A 23238-nucleotide genomic window follows, 5' to 3' on the forward strand; every position below is an offset into this window, starting at 1 on the left:
GCTTGGCCTTGGCTAAGATCAAGCGTCGTATCCATTTCTAACACGTCGTAAAAGAAACCGGAATAGAAAGTGCTGCAACCAATGTTAGCAGAAAGCCATTAACTCTTTTTATTTCCTCTTCGGTTTACAATGGAAACCTTCCCCCTCTCTTACTGTAAACTTTCCTACGCTGAGCTCTTTGGGGGTGGAAAGGAAGAAGGCTGATTTAGGTGGTAAAGTTTTTGCAATAGAAGCTTTCTGTAGCTCTGCTCTCCCTGGTGCTGCAGCAGCAGCTATCGTTCCAGCTCTGCCCCTCCAAGAAAGGTCTCAAGCCCTGAGTTTTTATGGGTATTTGTGCAGAGGAGAGGCGCTCAGCTCTCCCACCAGTTTCACCCTTCAGCTGTCTGCGAAGGCCCATCTCCCTCCCGGGGGGGAATGGACTGCGCTGTAGCGCTCACGAGGGGGCGAGGGCGGCTGTGAACAGCAGCGGCGGGGCTCGGTACGGCCGCAGTGCGCCCGTCTACGTGGCGACCTGCCCGGGCGTGGGGCCGAGACCCTCCCGCTTTCCCGGGGCTGCTCCCCTTCCGCCCGCAGCTGCAGCTCTCCTCCGTCTACAGCCCCGCTGGTCCCCACGCTGCCCCCGCGGCGCTACCGTCCCCGCAGCCGGCAGCCCCCGCCACCCTCCGCGCTCTGAGGGAGGCTCCTGCCACACCCCTCTTCCTACTCCCCAGCCGGGCCCGGCCGCTCCCCGCTCCCCCCCAGGCTCCGCCGTTGACTTCAACGGAACAACCTCAGACACCAAGTGCGCCACAGCTTCGAGTCCGCTCTCTGAGGGGGCGGGGCGGATTGTGAGTGGCGTCTCCGGCGGCCAATGGGCTGGCAAAGCGCCTGACAGCTAGGCGGCGGGAGCCAACAGGCGCGGGGCGGGGCGAGCGCGGGCGCCTCCGAGCTGGCTCGCGGGCGGCTGGAGCGTAGCACTCGGCGGAGGCAAGCGAGGCGGGAGGATGCGGCTCTGGAGCTCTGCGCTGTTCCGGGAGCTGCTGCGGCTCAGCCAGCCCGGTGGGGCCGGAGGCTCCGTGATCAGGCGACCGCCAGCCCCTTTCGCTGCGGCCGCCTGGGGCGTCGGCTCGCTCCCCAGCCCCGGGCGGCTGTCGCCGCCGCCCCCCGCCCGCAGCGTCTGCACCCGCTCGGAGGGGGCCCTGCAGGAGCCGGGCAAGGGGCCGCCGCTCTCCGCCAGGGCGCCGCCCGCCGACACCGGCAACAACAACAACCACAACGGCGGCCAGGAGCTCGCGGGAGGCGGCGGGGACAAGTGAGTCTCTGGGGCGGGAGGCGGGGGCTGGCGGGCGGCGCCGGGCCGGGCCGGGGCGCTGGCCACGCGGGGAGATGCCGCTGGCGGCGGGCCGTGCCTGCGCTGTGTGGCGGGCCCCGTCTTGCGCGCGGAGCAGAGCGGGGTCACCGCTCGCGGGCCCGGCAGAGAATGAAACAAAATTCACTTAAACACTTTTTTACCATCGTCTTTGTGTATTGACTCCTGTGCGCATCTCTCTCTCTCCCTCAAGGGCGGAAGCAGATAAATGCTGCAGACACGCCGAAAGAAATCTTGCAGTGTCCATCAATATCAAGGAAAAAATCTCAAAATAGTTCTGGTACAGGCTTCTATTCTGAATGTCTGGTGTAAATTTATTTAATTCTAGTATTAAAATAAGATATTTTAATGGATCTTTCTGTACTGAAGTGCAGTGGATTGCATCAGCAAATTTCATCAGGATTCAGCAGATTATGAACATGCTATTTTTAATGGCCTATAAATTATCTGCTGTAATCCGAATGGGGGGAATGTCAGAATCTGTAGTCTGGGGGAAATGGTTGCTGCTATAAACTGGAGACCAGTGATAGTCTTGAACATATTGCCTGCTTGAAGATAGTTGGATATTTTTCTGTAAAAAGCACTGTAGTGCTGTTGAGCAGGAAATACATACATTTCAGTTCAGATAAGACCATAGTAGTAATGCTTTTTTGTTAGAATGGTATTTTGTGTGAACAAAAGTACTAGAAGTAAAGTTATGTACCTTTTGTACTAATTATTAAAGGTAACCTCAGTACTGTCAAGTACAGTATGGTCAGTTCTCTAATGGTGTTCTCAATTACACTGCTATATCTGGTGATTTTTAGCAGTTAACCATTAGATTATCTGATGTCCAACCTATAATTAATAGAAGTAGAATTAATGTGAATGTTGATTATAGATGTTTACATTGATTTCCATGGCGTATGGCTAGAGGAGTAGCTAGGTGGATTGATCGGAATGTGTGTGTTGGTCTCATGGTCCTATGAGGGTGGGGAATTGAAAATGACAGAGAGCAGCCAAAAGCTGATTTCATTAAACTCATTTTCATATCTGAGAGGGCTTAACATTTATCGCTCACTGAGCTAAACGTATTAGCTAGGAAAGGGTTCAAACCACAAAGGGGAGTGGGACTTTCATTATTAAGGTCTAGGGAACAACACATTCATTTAAAAACTTGAGCACCTCACAAATGCCCTGACTGCTGGGAAAAGAAAAGATGCTAAAATGTCTATCTGAAGGACTCCATCTTTCATATCGGCCTTTAGCTTAGGGGTGGGCAAACGTTTTGGCCTGGGGGCCAAATGGGATTTCCAAAATTGTATGGAGGGCTGGTTAGGGGAGGCTGTGTCTCCCCACACAGCCAGGTGTGGCCTGGCCCCCGCCTCCTATCCGACCCCTTCTGCTTCCCACCCTGATGGCCCCCTGGGACTTCTGCCCCATCCACCACCCCCGGACCCTCCACCCCTGACTGCCCCCCGCCGTCCCATCCAACCCCCCATCCCCGGACCCTTGCCCCCATTCAACCCCCCTTTTCCCTGCCCTCGGACCGCCAGATCCCTATCCACACCCCTGACCACCACCCCAATTCCCCTGCACTCTATCCAAGCCCCCCTGCCCCCTTATCGTGCTGCCTGGAGCACTGGTGGCTGGCGGCGCTACAGCCGCACTGCCAAGAGCACCGGGTAAGGCTCTGTGTGTTGCTTCTCTTTCTCCTCAGGCTTTAGCTTATGTGAGGGCAGGTCATCCCCAGTACTGGGTGTATGAAATTTGTGCTAAATTAAACTCCTATTATTCTTATGCACACAATGTGTATGCATAGTATATTTTGTGCACAGGCAAAGTTTGCTATTTGGGTATAGTTTCATGAATGATTGTAAATATAAATTAATAATGTAACATTAATTTCCATGATTGTTAGTCTCTAAGGTGCCACAAGTACCCCTTTTCTTTTTGCGAATACAGACAAACACGGCTGCTACTCTGAAACCTGTCATTAATTTCCATGGTGGTTCTAAATGCAGTTCATAGAATTATTGAACTTTAATGTCAAGATAATATTTCATATTTCAGTGAGAGAAACGTACGCCGTATGGTTACGGATGCAGAAAGGGCAGCATCCTAACTCCCTAATTTGAATTCTTATTCCAAAGTAGTTATATTATTTTACAGACTTCACCTGTATAACCTGTATCAATGCAGTGCAATTTACTAGTGCAAATTGTAAATAATAAAATGTCTAATCACTTTGATATGACTTAAAAAAAAAAAAACCTGTTTGATCACACGTGGGGCTAAAAAATCACAAGCCACATTTTAAAAATCATTCTCACTGTGTTCTTTGAAGCATGGATGTATCTAATAGTCAGTACGTACTTCAAGCTTTAGTGCTTAATGCACAGAGAGTAGTTTCTTAGAATGGCCAGAATTCAAGACAATTACGCAGTGATTTATAAATAAATAACCAGTTTCCAAATACTCTTTTTCCAGCTGAGTAGGCGGTGCTGGAATTATCACAACTTTTCAGCCAAACTGCTCAGTGCTGGATGCTTCTAGTTGGGAATTTCTTAATGCATGATTTCAGAAGATTGATCTATTGCACAAGCATCACAGGCATACCAAGCTCGGCTTTAAATATTTCTATATATAAATAAGCAAAGAATGAGAAATTAAAAAAAAAAAGGGTTTAACTGTTCCATAAAAATTTGTTGAGCCCCAACATATGTAAAGTTTCAGAGTAGCAGCCGTGTTAGTCTGTATTCGCAAAAAGAAAAGGAGTATTTGTGGCATCTTAGAGACGAACAAGGTTTTAGGTAATGTTTATATAGAATGTAGCTCTGTGTAAAGTGCAATATAGAAAATTTTTGTGTGTGTATAATACAAACAATTGTCTCCTGCTCTGATTCTCTTACATGCTGCCTTGGTTGTTTTGAGGATGTGGGCTGAGGTACTGCTAGTCTGTGGATCCCACCAGTCTTTTTTAGGTTATCTGCTGTTACTGAAAAGATAGCAAACTTTTCTTTTTCTTTCCTCATAAAATAAGATCAAGGGGACATTTAATGAAACTAAAGATGACAAATCAAAAACATAAAGAGATGTGCTTTTTCATACAGTATAGCTTGTGGCACTCACTGCTGCACAGTAACGGAGGTGAATAGCTTAGTGGGGTTCAGAAAGAGATTAGGTGCCTACATGGATAACGAGAAAATCCAGAGTTGTTATAGTAGCTATTTAAAACAAATAGTAGTACCCACTGTAGGAGGCAGGACGCTGGACGAGGTGGACCAATTATCTGATCCAGTATAGAACTTTGTTTTACTGAATGGCTCCAGGGTCTGCCTTTACTGCTGCTCATGATTTTGAAATGCACAGCCTTCTGCTCCTGTCAGCTAGTTAGTTCTGTAGCTCAAGTGGGAAAAGTTTGTGGTGCAGTGCTGAAGGTTTAGAATAAGTATGTATGAAGCCTATGTATGAAATTACATATTAAAAAAAAAAAATCATGAAAAGAAAGGTTATTTAGGCCAAGCACTTGAAAGTTTAAAAAATGCCAAATTTATAAGTACCTGTTCAACTTTAATTCTTCCCTTTTGTGCATATATATATATATGTGTTATGGTAGTCTGATTACTCGATCATATTATTTGTTTTCCACACGATCCTTGTCTCATTCAGTTCACAGGATGGATGCACAGGGGGGCAAAATTAAGGTTGAACAACTGTAAATTTGGCGTATTGTAACTTTAGAGTAGTTGACTTTGCAATCTTAATAACTTTGAAATGTAGTTTTTTGTGTATTATATATAATTTTCAATCAAATATCTTTGTACACCAGAAACAGGGGGAACTTCTTTCAGAAATAGAGAAGTTCTGTCATGTTAGAAACATACATAGTTTCTCGGCTTGTTAATTTGTAATTTTTTTCCTGTGATAGACTGAGTGATACTTCTTTTTAGGATTTTGTGTAAATTCCTATTTATAAAATCAGAAAAAATATTTGTGGGAGAAGTGTAGATTTGAGACAACTGGGCTGCATATGAAACAGCTGTAAAATAATTTTTTTAAAATGTCATATTTTTAGGGTACAAGAATCTGCAGAAGTTGTCATGGCTGTTTTAGTCATTCAGTCTACGTCATGGGCCAAAAGCAGTATTTCCAGAACTTCTGTACTTGGCTGTGTCTAGCCTGAATGTACTGAGATGTTTCCTTGAATTCTATTTTCAGCATAATGCACATGATTCTTCCTACCTCTTGTATTTTAGAGCAGGGGAAAGAAAATCTTTTATTGACGTGAGACCACTGTGGCCCTGGTCACTAGAGGGGCCACACTGAGAATACTCAGGGCAAGCTGCAAAGACTAGGGCAGATGATCTGCAAAACTGGTGGTTTGTTCTATAATTAGATTTTACCAACCCAGGGATGAAACAGATTCTGTAATACCTTACTGATTCTCAAGAAGCTAAAATACAGCTCCTCTTAAGCAATCTAGCTTTTGGCTCCCACCCAGACAGCCAAGTCTAACGTAGTGAGCATTACTTAAAATCTTATTCACCATATATGATAGTCTACTAGCCCCAAGAAATCAGACACATTACCCACCAGGTCAATTAATATTTCAGATCTTGCCCAAATACATACATACAGCCAAGTCTTGTTAACTAATCTAAGATTTATTTAAGAAAGAAAAGAATGTTATACATACAGATAAGAATAAAAGCTTTGGGTCAGTTTCATAGCGAGATGACATGCTGCTGATTTGTAAAACTCCTTCCAGAATCAGTTCAATTAGGTTATAGTCCAATAGGCAGTCCATGTGTAGAGTTTGTTCAAATTTTTCCATGAGAATTTGTCGGGGTAGTCCAGGGCACACCTGGAGATCTCAGTCTTGTGACTGGAACTTCCCCTGACAACGTTTAAGCAGATCTTAGATAAAAAAGGATTAGGCCCGAGACCTTCTTTTCAATTCCCAAGCAAGCTGAGAAGCCTCTTGTCATAGCAGGACAGTTGGAAGAATGGGTAATATACACTGTTGCTTTGAAGGAAATCTCCATTTCCTAGGCATACACTGATAACTAGTTGCATTGATTAGCATAAGGCAATTAACATTCAAACGGTTCATAAGTAGTTTACTACAAACGTCAAAGAGAAATAAGGACAATGATATTACACCACAAGTTTCATTTAAATGTTAATATCCCCTTTTGATCTCTGGCTCAATATAATATAGTGATGAACTATCATAAGAACAGAAGTTTAACATCTACAAGATAATTAAATCACATTGTTAAATTTCTAACAGATGTAGGTAAACACAGACAAATACAATTAGTCTAATTCTCTAACAATACAGACCTCTCATGTTTAACATGGCTTTGATAACTATCTACAAGGAATGGCCCCATTTACCATTTCAGTACCTCTTTAATATGTCCTTAAAAGTTGATTTTGGGTCACTTAACCTGCTGGTTGCCCAACCGTCACTGGCTCTGTGCCACAACCACTTTATGCATAAGTTATCTAGGTTCTTTATTTTAAAAATACCAAAACACTGTGAGCAGAGCTGACTTAAAGTCATAGGTAGATCACAATAGCCCTGACCCAGGACACTGGTTTATGATTCTGAAATACAGTAAAATAGTTACTTAGGTTCTCTATTAATGGTGCTTTTATAACTTTCAAGGCCGGTTTACAAGTGATGTGGATGGTTTTAAAGGGTGAGATTAGACTCTAATAATATAGTGTATCTTTACCTAGTTAATTTATTTTCAAATCCAGCCCAGGTTACATAGAAAGTGCCATACAGGAACAGACCAGTGGTTCATTTGATCCAGTATCTGACAGTGGTCAGTACTGAAGGTTCAAGAAACCCAATTATGCAGGTGTATAGGAAAGCCTTTTTCCTAATCCCTGTCAGTTAGAAACTGGCTCATGCCCTCAAATAGCAACTTTTGAACCCTCCCAAAACTCTGGTTTTTGGGGTGTGGTTTTTTAATAATGTCTTTACTGCTACATCTCTCTGGATGTATATACATATTTAGTCCTCTTGAATCCAGCTAATCTCTTAGCATCTATAATATGATGAGGCTACAAGTTTCACAGGCTAATTTTACTTGGCGTGGAAGAGATGTGTGTATCAATTTAAAATTTGCCACCTTTCAGTTGCTGTGAGCTCCTTATTCTTGGATTATGCGAAGGTGAATAGAAGTGATCAATTCATACCAATTTATTTACCTTATTGGTTATTTTATAAACTGTTTTGTCCCCTGTTATCCACTCCCCCTCCAAAGTAAACAGTACCAGTTTTTCATAAGGAAGTTTCTTCATGGCTCTAATCATTGTTTGTCTGGTAGGTAGTGGTAATGACAAGAAAGTTAACACCAGATTAAGGTGGTTGAGCATCCAATGTGAAATGAATTGATGGTCTCAGTCAGTTTCCTAGTGGGTAGGTGTCTATGGGTATGTCTACACTGCAATTAAAAACCTACAGTTGGCCTGTGGCAGCTGACTTCACCTTGGGCCATGGCACAGTTTAATTGCTGTGTAGATGTTCAGGCTCGCGCTGGAGCCTGGGCTCTAGGACCCTGAGCGATTGGAGGGTCCCGGAGCTCAGACTGCAGCCCAAACCCAAACTTCTACACCTCAGTTAAATAGCCCCTTTGCCCAAACCCTTTAGCCCAAGTCAGCTGACACAGGTGAGCCACGGTTGTCTAACTGCAGTGTAGACATACCCTCTAGGACAAAAATCAACAGCGCATTTGACACTTCAGTTTTCTATTTAAAAAAACAATCTATTAATTTTGTGTGAGATTGACTCTTGTGAACAGCCCTGCAGTTCTGTAGGTTGGCTCCATGTTGGGGTAGAGGGGAATAAGGGCAAGGTTGAGGTGGCTGGATCCTCGCTCACATGGTCTGTATGTTCTAGAACCTTTTTGTTAAGTGGTAGTGTGGGGCAACCTCCATTATTCCAGCCCATCGACTAGAACAATATTTGTGAAATCTACTTCAGTCTTTCTTGCCTAAAATTAATTTACACCTACTCTTTTCCTTGTTTTTCAGAATATGGTATAAACCATAAAGCAGGGAATAAATTGGATATTCCACTTTAAGCTAACTATGGCAATAGCATGTTCCCTCCACTTCGGTATCTTAGCTCTATGCAACATATGCTGAATAACACTTTCTTGCTAAGTGTGTTAGTTACCGTGCTAAAATATTGCTTTTAGGTTAAGCAAATGTTATGTACTAACAATATTGAACTGATAAAAAGGGCAACATCTTATTCTACACTTTTAACTGATAAACTTTATTGAAGGGTAGTCTATTTGACAAAGCATTTTCTGTAAATATTGAATAGTAGCCTCATTTGCTTTGGCAGCTGGTGCAAATTTATTGTTAAATATTGGGTCAGTCAGCTTGATTTAACAGCAATGGATGTGAAAGATATGATGGGAATTTAAAAAAAAATCTTCAGTTGTGAAATAAGTGTAAATGTTACAAAAGGTAGGGGTAAGAAATTTACTGTCAAATATTTCAATGTTTAAGGGCATAAATCTGCATTGCTATAAATAGGACAGGTGCAGTTTTCCTGGGTCATAATTATAAAGCTTGTGACAGAGCAGATTCATGGATTTCAGCTCTTTTTGCACGCTATAAAATATTTGTAAGTATATCCATTGCCCAAGTGACAGCAAAGATTGAAATCTCAATTTCAAATTTCCAGAAATCAAATTTTTTTTTGTTAAGGGAAACATTGTATATAATTCAGAAAGTTTATTGGGAAATTTACTGAAACTCTGTAAAGTTTGAAACTCTGTAAAAAGGTCAAAAGTCGATAACACTGGACTTTCGAATGTATATAGTATTGTAACTCCTAAAATATATGAAATAAAAATTGCGTACTTTTGGGTTATTGAAATGTAGAATTACAGCTTTAACAATGTATAACATTTTGAAGTCTAGAAATAGTCTTTTCAGAAGCTAAGTGCTTGGCTTTTATAAAAATGCAAAATGTGGCATGGAAGAAAGTTCTCTAACTTTCCTGGTGTAGTTGCACGTATTTGTCTTTGTTGAGTTGCCAGCCTGTCTGTACACTAGCCAGCATTGCATCATTTAAAATAATGTTAATTTTCTGAAGTGAAAAGAACAGTAAAAGTTCTGTTCGTTTACAAGTCTTCGTCTTTTCTTAGTGCATGAATAAGTACAGTGTTTTTCTCTGATTTATTTAATAGGAAGTCTGATATTTACCACTGGTTTGGGTAGAGGGAAGGAGAATTTAATACGGTATGAGGCCCATCATTAACATTAAGGATAGGATTAAATATATTTAGGTCATTGATTCATTATTAATTTTTAATGAGTAAGCTGAACTACCATTGAAATAGTTTAAGCTAATACTGAATTTAAGTGTGGATCTGCAGAATTTTACTGGTCGACATGGTTTATGTGACGACCAGCAACAATTATTATTGCAGTCTTAGGGTGGGGTCCTGCAAGTCATCTTTAAATATAACTCAGAGAATTCTTGGTAATCTTGTGAAAGAGAGCTTTTATAGCCAGGCAACAATTTTTCAAATTTTTGCTTGTTTATATATTTTGTTTTGTCTGAAGGCTTTCATTTCCAGGAAAGAATATGACTTGCAGAGGTGACATATAGTAACTAATTTGAAGATCATTTTCAAATTACAGTTTATGCACTTATTATTTTTAATGGGTAAATTTAAAACAATAAGACTACTTACCATCCCTTTTTGTAGGTGGCAGTTATCTTTATTTACAGACTCCCAGTAGTAATGCTCTGTTACCTTGTACTAAATTTGTCAAATACCAAAGAGCATTGATTTTAAGTTGACACTAAGTCTAAAAGAAAACTGAAGCACGTACAAGACAACCTATTGTGGGGGGGAAAGGAAAATGATTTGAAGCCCATTGTAACTTTGTTCCTAATAGTTCCGAGATGTAGGTCCGTCAGGTAGAACATCCACAGTCTATTACTGTGCCAGTCCAGAGAGCAGAGTACAGAAAGCTGACTCTAAACCTGAAATTCCTGGCATGCTTTTGGAGGTGACATTGTGAACCTTCAAGAAAAGACTGTTGGTTCTGGTATTTAATCGTCATCTAATTTGGGGAGGAGCTGGGAGGGAAACCAATTTTGTCGTGCTACCTGTTTCTGTTTCAGAACTGATCCTGCAACATTGCATTAAGGGTGGAACATCAGAGAGAAATACCAGTTTAGAGAGGCAAGGAGAACAGGATAAGAGGTGTGCAAAATGAGTTATTTAGAGAAGGTGAATCTGGCTCTTTGATTTACACCCTCATATAATATAAAAATAAGAGGACATTGAATAAAATTTAAAAGCCACAGATTTAAAACTTATAAAGCATTGTGCTTAAAAAAACCAAAAAGTTTCTTCTCTAACTAACTTTTCACAACATGTAATTGATGGCAAGAACTGATTCAGATTGAAAAACTGCTTAGATGTGTATATGAATAATGAAAGCATCCCTAGCTATATTAGGATATCATGCCTAGGCGGTATAATTAAAAAAAGAAAAAAAAGTATATAAACTTGTGCTTACAGGCATGAGCCAACTCCTAGCCGATGGGGCAGGGAATAAACTTCCATAGAGACAAGTTACTTTATAATTATCTACTCCTGAGGGAATTTGGCACCTAAAAGTTATGCGCACAGTATTTTAAAATTCTGCAAATTTTATTTGTCCATAAATAAATAGGCTACAGCAAGGCAGTGGGGAGTACAGGCCACTGGCTGCATTGAAGTGGGAGATCACCCTGAAGCTCCCACCTCCCTCAGTATAGGGACTCTGCAGTGAGGTTGCATCTGACCCCGAGACAGTGCAAGGGCTGGGCCTGTATCAGAAACACCTCAGCACTCTGCCCCTCTGTGCCAGGTGCGCCACGTATGGGTGGGGAGGCTCAGCCCAGCAGGATCCAAGTGTGGAGAGGCTTAGTGTGGGAGATCCAGATGTGGAGTGAGAGGTTTCTATGTGAGGCCATCTGGGTGCGGGCTGCTCAATGGAAGATATGTATGCACAGAGGCTCTGATATTTACTACTGGTTTGGGTAAAGGGAAGGAGAATTTAATACGGTATGAGGCCCATCATTAACATTAAGGATAGGATTAAATATATTTAGGTCATTGATTCATTATTAATTTTTAATGAGTAAGCTGAACTACCATTGAAATAGTTTAAGCTAATACTGAATTTAAGTGTGGATCTGCAGAATTTTACTGGTCGACATGGTTTACGTGACTACCAGCAACAATTATTATTGCAGTCTTAGGGTGGGGTCCTGCAAGTCATCTTTAAATATAACTCAGAGAATTCTTGGTAATCTTGTGAAAGAGAGCTTTCATAGCCAGGCAACAATTTTTCAAATTTTTGCTTTTTTATATATTTGTTTTGTCTGAAGGCTTTCATTTCCAGGAAAGAATATGACTTGCAGAGGTGACATATAGTAACTAATTTGAAGATCATTTTCAAATTACAGTTTATGCACTTATTATTTTTAATGGGTAAATTTAAAACAATAAGACTACTTACCATCCCTTTTTGTAGGTGGCAGTTACCTTTATTTACAGACTCCCAGTAGTAATGCTCTGTTACCTTGTACTAAATTTGTCAAATACCAAAGAGCATTGATTTTAAGTTGACACTAAGTCTAAAAGAAAACTGAAGCACGTACAAGACAACCTATTGTGGGGGGGAAAGGAAAATGATTTGAAGCCCATTGTAACTTTGTTCCTAATAGTTCCGAGATGTAGGTCCGTCAGGTAGAACGTCCACAATCTATTACCGTGTCAGTCCAGAGAGCAGAGTATAGAAAGCTGACTCTAAACCTGAAATTCCTGGCATGCTTTTGGAGGTGACATTGTGAACCTTCAAGAAAAGACTGTTGGTTCTGGTATTTAATCATCATCTAATTTGGGGAGGAGCTGGGAGGGAAACCAATTTTGTCGTGCTACCTGTTTCTGTTTTAGAACTGATCCTGCAACATTGCATTAAGGGTGAAACATCAGAGAGAAATACCAGTTTAGAGAGGCAAGGAGAACAGGATAAGAGGTGTGCAAAATGAGTTATTTAGAGAAGGTGAATCTGGCTCTTTGATTTACACCCTCTTATAATATAAAAATAAGAGGACATTGAATAAAATTTAAAAGCCACAGATTTAAAACTTATAAAGCATTGTGCTTAAAAAAGAACAAAAAGTTTCTTCTCTAACTAACTTTTCACAACATGTAATTGATGGCAAGAACTGATTCAGATTGAAAAACTGCTTAGATGTGTATATGAATAATGAAAGCATCCCTAGCTATATTAGGATATCATGCCTAGGCGGTATAATTAAAAAAAGAAAAAAAAGTATATAAACTTGTGCTTACAGGCATGAGCCAACCCCTAGCAGATGGGGCAGGGAATAAACTTCCATAGAGACAAGTTACATTATAATTATCTACTCCTGAGGGAATTTGGCACCTAAAAGTTATGCGCACAGTATTTTAAAATTCTGCAAATTTTATTTGTCCATAAATAAATAGGCTACAGCAAGGCAGTGGGGAGTACAGGCCACTGGCTGCATTGAAGTGGGAGATCACCCTGAAGCTGAACCTCCCTCAGTATAGGGACTCTGCAGTGAGGTTGCATCTGACCCCGAGACAGTGCAAGGGCTGGGCCTGTATCAGAAACACCTCAGCACTCTGCCCCTCTGTGCCAGGTGCGCCACGTGTGGGTGGGGAGGCTCAGCCCAGCAGGATCCAAGTGTGGAGAGGCTTAGTGTGGGAAATCCAGATGTGAAGTGAGAGGTTTCTGTGTGAGGTCATCTGGGTGCACAGAGGCTCATTAGGGGTGCAGGGGCAATGGGACTGTGCAGGGGATCCAGGTGAAGGTGGTTGGGGAGTGGGGGGCTCGGTGTGGGGAGATGGGGCTCAGTGTGGGGATCCGGGGGCTGGGCGAGCGGGCTTGATGGGGTGGCGGGTCCAAGTGCAGCTGGTTGGGGATCAGTGGGGTGGGGGTCTGGGGGTTGGGGGCTCGTCGGAGCTTTCCAGGTATAGGGGGTAGGGCTTGTCAGGGTGAGGGTTCAATGGGCTTCCTAAACAGGGGAGCTCCAGCTGCTGCCGTGGGGATGCCGGGCTCTTGCTTCCCCCTGCAATTCCCCTTTCCGCTTTTTCTCCATCCCCCGCCCCTCACTCCCACAGTCTCCTCACCTTGCCCTATTTCATCCCCGCTTCTCTTCCCCACTGCCTCTTACCCCTCACCCCTGCTTCCCTCATTTCCTCCCACGCCTTACCCAGCCTCACTGCGGGCACTAAGTGTTGCACAGAATAGAAAACAGGAAGGCTCCCAGCACACAGAAGGGGAGCACGAGTGGGCTAGAACGCGGGAGGCGGCATTCAGCTTCAGAGTCAGCCAAGCCGAGAGACAGCCTCAATCAGCTGGGCAGCTCTGTGCTTGCAGAATGGGATGCGGGGGGCACTGGCATGTAACCCCATGTGTCCCCCCCCCATGCCTCACCTCTGTTTGGGTGGGGGGCAGTCCCCCAAAGACTTTACCCACGGTTCTCTTTTCCCCGCCCGCCCCGTGTATGGCTTCCCTTTGCTTCCCTGCTGTTTTCTCTGTGCGGGAGGGTTTTCTGCGGGTCCGCAGTCTCGCAGAATCCTCTCAGGAGCAGTTATCCTACCACAGGATTTTTGCATCTTCCCCTGAAACTTCTGGCACTAGGCCACTATTGGAGAGAGTGGGTTAGATAGATTGCTGGTCCCAACCAGTATGCTAATTTCTGAGGTTGTGAAAACTGTCTAGCAGTTACTTTTTGTTGTTTTCATATCTCATGCAGTTTAAATATTTTAAACTTCAGATTCATCTTGATGTATGTGTTCAGGGAAAGTGTGAGGTGAAGAAAAGAGCGTAGGTTATGAAAATGTAATGCACATATTTGTTCTTGTGAAAACCAGTATCTTCTTTACAGTTAGGTAGGTAGGTCTTTATGATCTCTAGACAAATTCTGCCCTTCTGCATGTGTAACTCTCGCTGAAGTCAGTGAGAAGTCTGCTTATGATTTCAGGTGTGGAGTTAAGCCTTGTGAACAAAACAAAATTTATGCTTCTTCCTCCCCTTTGTTTCCCTGATATATTGGGCTTTAACTTGACCTTTTTGTCTAGTGATGCAACCTTTTTGTCCATATGCATTCTCATCCTACAGAACCTCATGAACAGTAAGATGTGATGTAGCAGTTTCACAAAGTGATATTAGAATAAATATTTGTATCTCTTCTTTCATTTTTTAGTTTATTGCCATATACAAAACTGATTGTAATACCACTAATGCAAACTATTGTACATCTTAACTACAGTTTTAAAAAAAAATAAAATTAAACATACATGGTGTTTTTTTTAACTATCAGTTTTTTGGTGAAAGTGGAATTAAAATTTTGAAATAACCGTTCTGCAAATGTTTCCAAGTTCTCTAGTAGCAGAATTGGTCTACATTGCTTTTTTTACGTGGATACATTGTAAATAATGCATGTGTACTAACTCTTCTGTGACTTTCTTTTTATTCCTAGTAAGATGAAGCAAGGTCTCTTGCCTAGCTTGGAAGATTTGCTGTTCTATACTATTGCAGAAGGGCAAGAAAAAATTCCAGTTCATAAATTCATTACTGTAAGTTTCAGAGTGGATAAAAATCTGACATACACAACACCTAGATTTTTTAAATTTGAATTCATCTTCCTTTAAAAAAAAATAAATTTTAATTACATTTGTAATTATGACAGCTTGTGTTAAGGCCAAAACGTATTGTAGTAAGATCATATAAATAACAACAACAACAAAATCAAGCAGTACAAGTATACTGACTTTCTAAAGAAAGTCAAACCATTGAACTGGTGGAGGTCACTGGCTAAGCACCTGAAGCCAGAGTATGTTGAAGTCCTTTTGATAGCAAGTAGCTTTTTCTGCAGGTGCAGAGAATATTTTCTTCATTTCTGTTTGTTCATTTCCATTTTATGTAACTATTCAGCTAGTTCATTCAAAGTTCAGAAATAATTGGGAGTTGAAAAAATAGGAAAGCTTGTTCTCTTCCAGTCTGTGAATAAAAATGAGGTGTGAAAGGATGAGCTCTATTAGTTCTAAAGTGTTAAAGGACATGGTGATCAGAAACAGTCAGTTCAGTTCATTAACTGGTATTAATACTTGATTTGTTCAGTAAATCAGTTTTCAGTGTACAAACATGTTTTGATAAACTTTTTTCTAATGTATCCAGCACATTTAAGGTAGTTATTTAACTAGCAAAAACAATTTTGAAGTGCTGTCTTTGTGCCTTTTTAAGTGAATTCGAAATTCCATTTGTCTGCAGCTTGATACTGATCATGAGTTTCACACATTTATTTATTAGATTTTTTTAAATCACCATTTTCTAACATAATAAAAACCATGAAAATTAAGAATCTAAATAAATATACGTGAAGCTATATAATTACTTACATAAATGTGTATAGGTTTCAGAGGGGTAGCTGTGTTAGTCTGTATCAGCAAAAACAATGAGGAGTCCTTGTGGCACCTTAGAGACTAACAAATTTATTTGGTCATAAACTTTTATGGGCTAGAACCCTCTTCATCAGATGCATGGAGGTATAAATATACAGCACATGAAAAGATGTGAGTTGCCTTACCAAGTGCTAATGAGGCCAACTCAATCAAGGTGGATGTGGCCTATTTCCAGCAGTTGACAGAAAGGGTGAATATCAACAGAAGGAAAATTACTTTTTGTAGTTACGCAGCCACTCTCAGTCTTTATTCAGGCCTAATTTGATGGTGTCAAGCTTGCAAATTAATTCCAGTTCTGCAGTTGCTCATTCAAGTCTGTTTTTGAAGTTTTTTTGTTGCAAAATGGCCACTTTTAAGTCTTACTGAGTGTCCAGGGAGATTGAAGTGCTCTGCTACTGATTTTGAATGTGACAGTTCTGGAATTAATTTGCGAACTTGACACCATCAAATTAGGCCTGAATAAAGACTAGGATTGGCTGGGTCATTGCAAAAAGAAATTTTCCTTCTGATACTCTCCCATTCTTGTTAACTGTTGGGAATGGGCCACATCCACCTTGATTAAATTGGCCTCATTAGCACTGACCCACCACTTGGTAAGGTAACTCGCATCTTTTCATGAGCTGTATATTTATACCTGCCTACTATGTTTTCACTACATGCATCTGATGAAGTGGGTTATAGCCCACGGAAGCTTATGTCCAAATAAATTTGTTGGTTTCTAAGTTGCCACAAAGACTCCTCATGGGTGTTTTTTTTTGATAAAATGTATATAGATATGCTGTATCTTCCTGGTTAGTAAAAAGAAGTACCAAATTATATCAGCCTTTCTTTAGGAAAATTACTGAAGTATAAATGCACCAAGATTAAAGTTGATTAAATCAAGGTTTTCTTTCTGATTTAAATCATTATTGAGATTGGTGATTTAAATCCATCTTGGTGCGTTTTCTACTTCCCAAGTTCTGTATAAAAGCTAGTTGGTATTCTGATAATACATTTTATGCTTTAGCAAGCAGCAGTCAGGAATATTAATTTAACTTCTCTGTTACATGGTGGGCAACAACTTCGTGTGACATTCCTTGCTTTTACAGACTTATCACAGACTTTTACAGACTTATCACTGAAGGCACTACAAACAGGGTGAGGCTTTTCATAGTCATTAGACTGCACACAACTTGAAAGGATTCACTTGGAGGATTCTTTGTGTCTATCATTTAAGAATAAATACTATTTTCTTGGGAATAGTCTTTTTGTACACTCAAATTCCCCAAGAATGTGTTATCTTCTCTCCAAGTTATGGCCCATTTAATCAATTCACTGATCTTGTTAAATCTGTGGCGGTCTTTTGAAGCCAGTAGTAGGGTGGCGTGGCAAGAGATTGGGGTTTTGAGCCCGTGTATAATTCAGTGAAATTTTGGTAGGCTGATTTATGTTTCAGTTGGAAGAGGAGAGCAAATAGGGTTAAGCACTAGAGAATTTAATATTATTTCAGTAAAGGTGTATTTTTCATATTTGTAGTAATTCTGACTTCTCCTTTATTGTAATAGGCACTCAAATCTACAGGATTGCGTACATCTGATCCACGGTTGAAAGAGTGCATGGATATGTTAAGACTAACTCTTCAAACGACCTCAGATGGCGTCATGCTGGACAAAGATTTGTTTAAAAAGTAAAATATTTCTGATAATATTGTGATGTGGTTGCTATATTATACAGTACTAAGATCATACGCCTTATTTAAGTCACATTCTGTCATGGAATATATATACTGTGTATAAATCTAATATGTAGTTAAAATGAAAAAGGAGTGAGACACCCATATTTAATTTAACTTACATTAAAATAGTATTTGAGAATGTTTCACTATCTCATGAAATACAGCAGGCTAGGTTCATGTTGTTACTCAAGGAATAAAATCCTGCATCTCTCTTACCTAATTGTTCACAAAATGAAAAAAAGCTGTTGTTCTTAAAATCAGCTACTTTCTGTGCACTAATTAGTGATGCAGAAACTCAACTTATTTTTGAGGGGAAAAAAACACCGGAAACAGTTATAGTATTGTTAAATGTGCAGTAAGATGCAGCAAAGAATTAAGTGTGAATCTACATTTATAAATGAAACTTGTGTGCCTATTCCTGCACTAAAAACTAACCTCTGTGACATGCAGTCATTGGATAGGTTTTTTAAATACCTTTGTATGATACAAGGCCTGCTAAATGATTTGGTTCAATTAAGTGTACATGCATATTTTCTAGTCTTAGTTATGGAAAAGCTTTATACAATAGTACACAGTGTAAGAGTTATAAAATATCTGCAGCAAGTTAGCTAAACAATATCCGTGCCGTTTACAAAGTTCAGTTCATGCCAAGAGCTCTCCTTTCCCCTATTTTCAGTTTATTTTGGATGTTTAAAAAGGAATGTAAACTAGTTTCTATTTAGTTTTTCAGTCTTGGGAATTCTTAAATCTTGAAATGAGATTCTAGGCTTGTGTTAAGAGTAGAGTGTAACTTCTTTTCATTTTTATTCTGTGGCATGGTGATTCTGCAAGCAAAACTAGATCGGATGTAGAAGTTTTTAAAATATACTCTTGAAATTCAACTATTCTGTCAGTGTTGTGTATTTCCTGCTTCTCTTTGTGCTGGGTGGGATACTCCTTGCATTTGTGAAATGTCATTGGGGTCTATAACAGAGCAGGCTGGGGAACAGTAATGTTATTAGCAGTGATAATTCCTCCTCCTTTCTTTCCCCCTAGCTTTGCTAGTTAAAATAAGTGAAATGTTTACTTAGAAGGTTTTTTTGTTTTGGTTTGGTTTGGTTTTTTTTTGAGAATGGGAAGAATTGGGATATAACCTGATCAAAATCACTCATGTCAGAACAACAAAGCATTTCACTTCTAGATCACTCTGTTGAATATGGGATGAATCATTAGGCAGTTGAAACCTACCATGTGAATGGATGAGAAAAATCAGTAGCTTTGTCCAGTTACTAATGCGTGTATGTTCAAGACCAGGTGTCCACTGAAACCGTTTGCAGGTATAGTAATCATATATTAGGTAAGGGTGTGAGATTTGTTGACAACATTTCTCTCCGGGCAGAAACCCTAGTGTAAGGAAGTTATACTGGATAAAAAGTGCTTTTGCTGATATAGCTTATTTCTTTCTGGGAACTGGTATAAGTCATTGACAAAAGAACTCATGCCCGTATAATCTGCTCCTACGCTAGAAGGGTTTGTCTGTATAGCCATAGTGGCAAACCTTTTCTAGCAAAGACAAGATCTCCGTGTCAAAATCAAATGATATCTGTTGGGGCACTTTTAGGTAACTCATTCAAAGGCTGAAGATTGAGCATGGAGACTGAATAATCTCTTGGGTTTGCTCCTCCATGTTAAGACAATGCACGTTGGCAACATAACTTGGGGAAAGCTGGCTTGATTGCTCTTCTGTGCATAAGACTGACTATGCTGAAGATTGGAAAAAACACTAGATTTTCAACACTAAAATAATTTTATGGAAAACTGTAGGAGTTGATAAATTTTTATAACTAAAATCAATTTCTGTTACAGGTTGTCTATACCCCCTGTATTTGCCACGCAACACTGTTTTAGGGGGTGATGAGCTATTTCGTGTAAAAATGTCAAAATTAATACAATATTAAGCTTACACACTTAACTCTCATGAAACAGGAAATGCAAAAGTTAGGGTCCAGCTGACATGCTGACTTCCCCACTGCACAAATGTAATAAATGGTACTGTTGAAACAATATCTATATTTCTGATTTCATGTAACCTGTAACTCTCCAGCTTAAAAATCAAATTCTGTCTGAAAATTTTCCTTGCTGTTAACTTTTAACATCATGGATTACTAGTGAAAAAGGATGAAGGGAATTTAAACATAGCCCAGGAACAACTCTTGTAAATATACTAAGTTTAGCTATTTTTGAGTCCCCGGTTTGGTGGTGGTTGGGGGCATGGGGGGAGAGGAGGTTTCATGGAATATAGGAAATGTTGCTTTTCCCATATGTCTCATGACTCAACAAAACTAGGTATTTTGAAAAACAAAATTGATTCTAGGGTGAAAGGAACATGGAAAATTTCAGCTAAAACAATTCTGGAAAGCTGTGAGGGACTCAAAATGAGATTATGGAAAGTGTTTTTTCCCTTAATTATAGTAGCAGCTGCTGAGCAACAGCTATAATATTGCTATATCTGAATTTAGACACTAATTCTCTTTCAGAGTAGGTGACTTGGATATTTAGCCTTCATATGAAAGAAGTTTTGTCTTTGTCACAAGGCACTTTGTCCCACTTTTATTGACCCGGAGTGACACTCTTTTCAGCCTGATCTCCTCTGATCTGCTGGTAGAAAGCAGCAATTTGGGTATATTCTATTGTAAATGTAAATCTAACAATCTGCAGTCTGGCCTCCAGTGGTCTTTTCTTTTTTCTTTTTCTTTTTTTTTAATGAAACTGATCTTCCTGTTATGTAAATCAAGATAGCAAATTCCTGTGAAATATTCCATTCTAGGCTTAGTCACACTTACCCTTAAATCCTCAAGTTACAAATGTTTTTATTCATTTGGATGGTCTGAAAGCTTTTGTGACAGAAGGTGCATTGGAGTGTTTGGAATGTTCATATTAACATAAAAGTATTTCATTTACCACAAATTATTAAATTTGCATTTGTTTTCCTGAGGTGATTTGTTGCCCAGGCTTTCAGATGTCTCCACTCTCTTTTAAAAGCTTTACTAGAAGAAGTACTACTACTTACATGTACTGGCATAGACAAATACCCCCAAATCTTGTTGAAATTGGTGTTAGTTCAGGTTTGTAACTGTAGCAGGATCAGGACCATATTTTGAATACTTTCCCAGTAGAAAGACTGACAAACAGGCTATGCAAACTCAAAAAGGTAGAGAAGAAAAACACCTTGGAAGAATTGTGAAGATAAGGGATATAGTAGGGAGGATGAAAAATAACCCTGACTTATGCACCCCAGTATTCTGCCTTCCCAAAACTCTACTCCTGGATTGTACTATGGGTGGTGAAATGCCATTTGCAGCCATATGGTGGAAGTTTGGGGAACTCAAGGGGGATCCTGTTTCTTACAGGTTGGATAAAAATTCATTTTTTTGGAGGGGGGGGAATTTTGATTTAAATCAGATTTTTTAATTTGTTTACATTTTAAAAAATCTGTTTAAAATGAAATCTGAACTTAATACAAAAATGTTAAAGCCTAAATTACTTATAATCCCTTAAAACATTTTAAATAAAAACTGAATGTGCTGAATCCGTGAGCCTCTATTAAAAACATGGAATTAAAGGCTGCTTGTCTATATAAAGAGACATGGTTTCCCCTGATTCTTTCTTTTGAGGTCAAGCTTTGTCCTGATTATCAGGGGTGATTGGTATTGTAAATTCTGTATAGTCTTCTTACCTTCCTGAGTTATGTGCATATGTATGCTAGAGTGTCTGTCTAGAAGTTCATACAACAGAATAAAAATAATTATTTTATAATCTCTCAAAAAATAGAAAATGGATGATGGTGCTCCAGTTACTGAGTTTAGGGGTGGCTCTGAGGTGACCTCTCCCTTTTCTCTTTACCGTACACCTGATTGTTGATCAGTATTTTTGCTTACCAAAATCTGCCTGATTTCCACTCATTCTTTATCTTTAGAGCTCGGGGGCTGGAGGGAGGAGTTATTTCAGGCTTCACATATTCTTTACAATTTCTTACCTAGCTGACAGCTAGGAAATAATTTATTCCTCTGATTAGAACTCACTGGACTCAGACTTTGGGTGTGCTGTTTCTGTTGCCATAAGCAAGTTACTTGGTATGGTATAGAGCTACCACTCCCTTTGAGTTATGCACTCCTGATTCTGGGTTCCACATGCACTTGTCTTACAGTGACATGAAAAGAAATAGCCTAAGGTGAAGCGTGGTTCAGATCCACTTGTGGGCCATAACCACATCTTCTCCATCTTGCTTGATCCTGAACTATTGTGCATATGTGCAGCAGCATGAAAATGGCTCATATAGTAATGGGCATGAAATATTTCTCCAATGCATTGGATGCATCCTTAGAAAGTTGAAAAGGACAAATGTTGATATGTGGGGAAAAGGGGATTGACTGTTGGTTCGAGAGGATCTTTTAGAATGAGATTGCATAGTCTTGGTCACTGGAAGAATTTTAAAAAAGGGAAGAATTTACCTCTTTCATAGGGCAATTAATGGGAGTAGGAGATAATGGAGGCTGCAGTGTTTTTACAATTGTTGACTTTGGGGAATAGCTGACCAGTTATCCTCCCACACGATTTCATATGCCTTGCAGGTTGAGGCATTCTCCATCAGCCACTCTCCTCCTAAACACTTGCTTCTATTCATCTGTCTCTCCCTCTGTGGCCCCTGTGACTGTCATCTCTGAGCCCCAAACATGGCTCATACTGCAGATCCCTTTCAAGCTGCGTTCCTCTATGATAGGAGGATCTGGGGCATAAATCATATGTGATTTGTGAGAGAGGTGTTAGTTACAGCAATCTAAGCCTAATATATGCCCCTGAGAAATGTCTGAATTATTCTGAGTAAGCACACTAGGACTGGTGTAAGTCTCTGAGGGGGTGAGTACACAACCTGTTGTATAAACCAGTGGTGCCCAACCTAATTACGCAAGAGGGACACATAAACCTAAGCACAGATGTGTGTGGGCCAGACACATTCTACATATTTTAAGAAGGTTTCAGCTAACAGCAGGAGTCCCAGCATGGGCCTTGTGAAATATTCTGGGGAGCTGTAGATTGGGCACCCCTGGTATGAACCAAACTTCCCTATTACAGAGACAGAAACACCATGTGGAATACAGAGCTCCATGTTTTCTGAATTCTGCCTTGGGATTGTTTGTTCAGGACAGGGGTCGGCAGCCTTTCAGAAGGGGTGTGCCAAGTCTTCATTTCTTCACTCTAATTTAAGGTTTTGTGTGCCAGTCATACATTTTAACATTTTTAGAAGGTCTCTATAAGTAGATATTATGACTAAACTAGTGTTGTATGTAAAGTAAACATGGTTTTTAAAATGTTTAAGAAGCTTCATTTAAAATTAAATTAAAATGCAGATCTTATCAGTTTAGTGCGGTGGTTTTTAACCTGGGATGCACACACCCCCTGGGGGTGTGAGATGCCCTTTCTGGGGATGTGAGATATGAGAGTTTTTTGGGTTTTTTTAGAAGGTAAATCATCGAAAACCCAAATTAAGAACAGGCACATAAGTACAACTACTTGGTTTCATCAAACCTATGTGTGTGTTAACCTTATACATTTTTTAACCATTACTGTAATATACAAAGTTTTTAAGTGTTCAAAATTAT

The 23238-nt window shown here is 40.2% G+C and overlaps 1 protein-coding gene across 4 annotated transcripts in view; it reads left to right on the forward strand.

The window, feature by feature from the left end:
• Nucleotides 1-925: 925 nt before the first annotated feature.
• The window catches only part of GLS (glutaminase), a 105565-nt gene continuing 83252 nt past the window's right edge, over nt 926-23238 (forward strand). For 3 of the 4 annotated variants that reach the window (XR_013347555.1, XM_077830483.1, XM_077830484.1), the window contains exons 1-3: nt 926-1291; nt 14904-15000; nt 17430-17551. Coding sequence is in view for 3 of the 4 variants with exons in the window: in XM_077830483.1 (XP_077686609.1) it covers nt 984-1291; nt 14904-15000; nt 17430-17551 (527 nt within the window). In the remaining variant the exon portion in view is untranslated. Of the gene's footprint in view, nt 1292-1541; nt 1629-14903; nt 15001-17429; nt 17552-23238 lie in introns of all 4 variants that reach the window. The other variant, XM_077830485.1, reaches the window with a different exon arrangement.

This window comes from Eretmochelys imbricata, chromosome 11 (assembly GCF_965152235.1).
Source record: "Eretmochelys imbricata isolate rEreImb1 chromosome 11, rEreImb1.hap1, whole genome shotgun sequence".
In the NCBI taxonomy this organism is placed as follows: Eukaryota; Metazoa; Chordata; order Testudines; family Cheloniidae; genus Eretmochelys; species Eretmochelys imbricata.